General features: G+C 43.1%; 1 protein-coding gene across 1 annotated transcript in view; it reads right to left on the bottom strand.

Annotated features, from left to right (window-relative positions):
- Positions 1-861: 861 nt before the first annotated feature.
- Positions 862-6,000, bottom strand: part of LOC147439505 (uncharacterized) — a 39,997-nt gene continuing 34,858 nt past the window's right edge. Inside the window, exons 6-7 of the mRNA XM_086485331.1 lie at positions 1,707-1,874; positions 862-1,624 (exon numbers count right to left, since the gene is read on the bottom strand). Of these exons, the coding sequence (XP_086341457.1) occupies positions 893-1,624; positions 1,707-1,874 (900 nt within the window). The 3' untranslated portion in view covers positions 862-892. The remainder of the gene's footprint in view (positions 1,625-1,706; positions 1,875-6,000) is intronic.

Below are 6,000 nucleotides of genomic sequence, written 5' to 3'. Positions count from 1 at the left end.
TGGGGGGGGGGGGGGGGGGGGGGGGGGGGGTCGGGGTTGTATTGAACTGCCTTTGAGACACATTGCTTAGACCTACATGACATGCCAAATTAAATGCATGACAAAAAGGTGAAGAAATAGCACCATGAGAGATGAGAGTCTGAACTCTTGGCAGGCAAAACAAATGGTCCCAAAGAGAGAGAGAGAGAGAGAGAGAGAGAGAGAGAGAGAGAGAGAGAGGATCTTCTTTTTTGTGGGTTGGGGGGTTTGGGGGGGGGGGGGGGGGGGGGGGGGTCGTGGTTGTATTGAACTGCCTTTGAGACGCATTGCTTAGACCTGCATGACATGCCAAATTCAATGCATGACAGAAAGGTGAAGAAATAGCACCATGAGAGATGAGAGTCTGCACTCTTGGCAGGCAAAACAAATGGTCCCGAATCACAACTGCCCCTTCCCAATAGTAGAACATGTTGGCAGCACATGTGGATGAGAGAATTTTTTGGATGCTATCTTTTTGGGCACACTATGTCTAAGGCATGCATCAGCCAACCTTGACAACAACCATCACATAGGATCTGAGCATGAAGGATTGCTTATATACCAAGATCCAAGTAGCTATTTTTCGTAAAAACTGCATTCGATGTGAATTTTAAGACCCACAATTTCAACACTAGCAAACGAAATAAAATTTGAACATTTTAACCAATATACTGTTCCTCAAATCGTGAACAGGGTTTTGTCCATATTGTTCAATTTTGCCATTCATAATTATGTTCAGTTCTATTCCTATATAACAAATCAAAATATGTATAACACCCATTTCAATGCAGAGAGAGAGAGAGAGAGAGAGAGAGAGAGACAGAGAGAGAGAGAGAGATTGGATTTCAGGAAAAAGCATCTTTCATTTTGTATTTCACGCTTCATTCACATTAGTGCTGCTCTCTTCAATGATGGGCAACTTCTGATCATGGGAAGGAGCCAATCCGTCATGCTGATCTTGGCCACCACCAATGTTGTCGTCCCACGCAATGACCTTTTGATGAGATTGCTTGAGTGCAGTAAGGGTGGAGGAGGACAACAAGTTGCTATTAGTAGCAGAACTTTGATGGGCATTGCCGCTCTCTTCAGAGTTATTTTCCTCAACATGATGGGGATGCCCTCCAACCTGATGCAAATTCAGGCGGGGGACGAGAACATTAGATGCAACCTTCCCTCCTGTGCTAGCTTGAGCACCCTTCTCGGCCTCTTCATTACTACTTCCATGCTCTTGCAATTGCAAGACCCCACCGACACTGTTTTTTTCACCACTGTGCAAACACTCTTGTATGTTGATCATGCCCTCTACCAGATCCGCTACCACATCCTTACTTTGATCAAGTTCTCCTTCTTTGGATACAGCTCTTCCGGGCTGTTGGCTATTGTGCGATAGGTCAAAATTGGCAGCGTTTGCTTTCTGTGTCAGATCTTCACAGGGATATTTGTATGGTGACAAATGCCGAGGATCCTCAATTGCACGAGAAGCTTGAACAGGTTTATCAGCATGTGTAGATTTCTCCACCATGTGAGATTCACCTTCTTGTATATGAGCCTTGGGCCCAGAGCTGTGGCGACGCTCTCCTTCCAGGGCATGATTGTGAGTCGAAACCTATGTATACAAACTTTAATATATGTCTGCAATGAAATTGACGCTGTTTAATTGAACATATGCAGTATGTCGGTACACTGACTTGTGGTAACCTGGAAGTCTCCATAGCTTTCTTATTTGTTGGCTTTGCAGGTGATCTAGGCCTGCTTCTCCTTCCTTCTAGTGAATCCCCCCCTACCAATTTTGCTCTTTGCTCACCCCTTGTTTTTGGACGCTCTCCAAGAAGTAGCTTTTCACATTCTACAGTATCCTGAAACTCTAAGAATGGCACAGTTTCATATTCATGAACTATCTCCATGTATCTGTATATCCATTCATGCTAATGCTTTCAAGCAAATCAAAGGCCCTAAACATATGAGGCATTCTTTGCTTAATGACCATCCATCATCACAGTACCAATACGATTACAAAGAAGGTAGCATGCTCGTACCATCGACCATCAAAATTCAAAGGGTTTAATGTTAGATCATTGTATATTTATAAATAGAATTTTGCTTGCCACTTGAACATTACCAGAACGCCCATTTTCTTTTGAAGATGGATGCTAAGTATACCCGATGCCGATAAATTAGAAGAAGAAACAATTTCACTCTCAATTATTGACAAGAATACCACCTCTATGGGGTAAATATCTTCGTCATAATCTTCTACAAAAACAGAACTACGACTTGAACAATGATTTGGAACTGGCTAGTTTTGTAATTACCTAGATGAGCACAAGAAAAGCCCAAATTGAAAGAAAGTGCACTTTTTTATAGCCAGTATGGCCGCAAACACGTGTACTACTAACTAATGCCGTTGTTGCCCCACTGCGCATTGTACATAAAAAAGAGTCGTATCAGGGTTCTAATTGATCTAATCAATCTCTAAGGATATATAGGCTTTGCAAAAAGGCTTACAATGGTGCTAGCAGATAACCCCCTGTGGTTTTCCTAGTCTATGGTTTGATATATCGAGCCCATGTGTATGTGACACTAAGATGCACTTTGTTTGCGGATGATACGATTTGTAACCCTTGCTTTCTGAAGTGTAGCGCACTAAAGCAAAGGCCAAGCAATGAAAGACATGCAAGTAGCGATTTGAAGGCTTTCGCCATGCTCAACTTCATACAAAGTGATAGACGACAAAGCTTTAGTGGGACATCTGTTACACCGCACATGACAGCCTGAAGCCAAAGCAAATGTCAGAGTGATGACGTGGCATCCTGTGTTGAACGGGACGAGAGGAGCCAAAGCCAGGCTAGAGCTGGAGCTGGACTGAAAGGGAGGACTCGTCTCTGAGCCTGGCCACATGAGAAGTAGCCTTTTCTTGGCTTTTTGGGCAGGACGTCTACTTTTTCAGATGTGGCAGCCAAGTGCTTTTGGTGCGCATATTGATGCATATGGATCATATGGCGTCGACGATGAACCTTATGCACTTATTGCAACGAGATACCAAGGGCTACGAGAAGGATGCATGGAGCCATGCTAGGCATGTACAGAGATCGCTATGGATACCCTATTGGAGTGATAATTGATATGCATAACGAACGAGATGCCTCCAAATTCTAGGACATCTTTTGGTAGAGAGGGCAATCATCTTCCGAGGCCCATTGTGATCATCTAATGCCTATGGAGACTCAGAAAGACTTTAAAATGGGCAGAACTTGAAGTTCCACACTTTTTTAGGGCCCCAAGATGCGAGCAAAGATTTAGCTTTTCTTCAACAGTTTGATGCATCATTTTCAAGAGGCAACTTCACAGAAGCTTCCAAAGTTCGAAAAGCTGCTTCTCTTTTGAAGGAGAGTGCACTCACATGGTGGTCGACCTTAGTGTTACATGGACAAGCACCTCATATTTAGGTGGGGTTTAAGATTCTCTTTGGTTGACACCTACATATGCAGCAAAGATTTTGACAGCATGGGACCACTTGAGGCCGCGACCAACTTATGACTTACAACCAAAGGTTTTTGGACACATTTCTACCTCTATGGCTTTTTGGATGGTCCCTCTTGAGGAGCAGATGGAGTGCTAATGTTGTGGCTTGCCTGAGGAACTGCATAGCTATTTTATGAAGCATAAGGCAATGAGCATTTAGAGACTGATGCACCATGCTCCGGATGGCTAATACTACTTACAGGACCTTTGACCTTTGGCACGGATGCATCAAGGTCAAACCCATGTTAAAAAGAGTCTAAGAAGGATAAGAGAAATGGTAAAAGATCTGTAAAGAGGAAGTGCTTTCAAGCGAGTTCAATTGACAGCCGAGCCATAGTGGTCTCGTACGGTCCCGTACGTTTTGTACACGTACGATGATGTGCGGTACTAAACGAACTAAAAAATATTAAGATGTACGATGACGTTACGTACGTTCAAAATAAAAAAACAAAGAATTCTTACGTCTAAGGCTCAGGCCCTTGGGTTTAAACTTTACACTTAAAGAAACTTGACATTATGAGATCTTCAATGGGAGCTTGAGAGGGAGAGACCCAATGGAGAGAAGATGGAGAGGCAAGACTCTAGTCTCTAGAGCTTGTCACTTGAGAGCTAGAACATGGGAGCATTGAGCAGTGAGAGCATTGAGAGCATTGAGAGCTTGAGGGCAATGAGCATTGAGAGCTTGGAAGTGTTGGAGAACAAGATGGAGAGGCATTGCTTAAATAGGAAGAGGCTAGAGCATGAGAGAGAGAGAGTTGGGCTGCTCAATGTAATCCATTCACAATTGTGAATTTTGCCCCAAAAAAAACCACCAAAAAAAAAACGTACGAAACGTACGGGACGGTACGTGACCCGCAGTACGGAACGAGACGTTCCGTACGTCGTACGAAAACTACCCTGAGCCGAGCAAAGGCTAAGTGGTTCAAGCAAAGAACGTGTTACAATTGTGCTGAGATGGGTCATATTGCGACAAAGGAGGAAAATCCAAAAGACAAGCTAGAGACTTCGAAGGCAGCTGAGGAGCACCAAGCTAAGAAGGGAAAGACGAATTCAAGATTGGTTACAAATTCAGGGGGACACCAAAGGATCATGAGGACTAGAGTACTAATTTCTGCATAGCGTGGGGCAAGGTCAAGAGTGTCAAATTTTCTTTGACATTGGAGCCAAGGCAAACTTTATTTCACCACAGATGGCGACTCAACTGGGATTGAAGATTGATGGGGCTGTAAATGGATAAGGTCTAGCAGCACTAAGGCACGAGGTTTCAGTGACACCCTTGATAGGCAAGCTTGGATTGGATTGTCACAACTATCTTGGACGAGAGGACTTCCATATCATGCCACTTGAGGGATGCCTTAGCACCACCAATGAATTCTCAAGCTAGACAACTTTGATTGAAAAAAGTTAAGGGCAAACATCTAGTTTTGGATGTAAAACTCAAAGATGAGTTTGTACCTCTTGTATCGGTTTTGGCCAGTTCTAGATAAATCAAATCAAGTCCTTTTGCTTATATGATCAATGTCAGAAAGCAAAATGAATCTAAGGGTTCATCTAATTTGTCTGAGTTAGAGTTAGCCCCTAATAATCTCAAGTCTCATGGGGATTGCTTCTCAGAAGGTCTTCCAAGCAAGCTACCTCCTGAGTGACTTGAACATCACACTATTGATTTGGTTCACCTCCAAACCAACCCCATATAGAGTTAGTAAAGCACAGCAAGAAGATATTACAAGTGAAGCCAACAACCTATCGAATAAGGGCTTGATCCACCTGAGCTCTTTGCCTTTCTGTTCACCAGTGCTATCTGCACAGAAGAAAGGACAGATCTTGGAGGATGTGCATAGACTATAGAGCTTTTAATAAAACCACCATCAAGACTAGGTTTCCGATACAAAGAAGATATACTTGACACGTTGCAAGCCTCTACTTATTTCAATAGGATAGATCTGAAGAGTGGATAAGATTAGTTGCTCCTAGAGATGTATACACATCTGCGTTTAGGAAGTCCTTCGGATTGTATGAGTTTTTTGTGATGCTTTGGGCTCATTAATGCTCCTTCAACATTCAACAAGATGACAAACTGGATTTTACAAGAGCGCGTGCGGTACATAAACAAATTCTTTGATGATATGATTGTTTTCTCCAAGCCCAAGCTCATGTAGAGCATAGAGAGCATCTGACCACAAGTTTTCAGGGCGCTGAGGGAATAAATATTGGTGATAAACAGCAAAAAGAAAGTACTTTTTGCGAGAGGTATCCTTCTTATGGCATAGTGTATCGTCTTACACTCCCTTTCTTCCTGGATGATACTAGGTATGGCTAACGGTTTGTGGTCCTGGTGAGGTTGAGTTTGCGTGGGAAACACTATGTTTGTAATCCTGATCTGCTTAGGTTCCAACACTAGATCCCTTTGGTTCTCCTCTATTGAACTCCTCAAGTGCTTGCTAAATCTCCTCTACAAAG

This window comes from Adiantum capillus-veneris, chromosome 16, assembly GCF_014529385.1.
Source record: "Adiantum capillus-veneris isolate H3 chromosome 16, ASM1452938v2, whole genome shotgun sequence".
In the NCBI taxonomy this organism is placed as follows: Eukaryota; Viridiplantae; Streptophyta; class Polypodiopsida; order Polypodiales; family Pteridaceae; genus Adiantum; species Adiantum capillus-veneris.
This window is presented reverse-complemented; position numbering and strand designations above follow the sequence as displayed.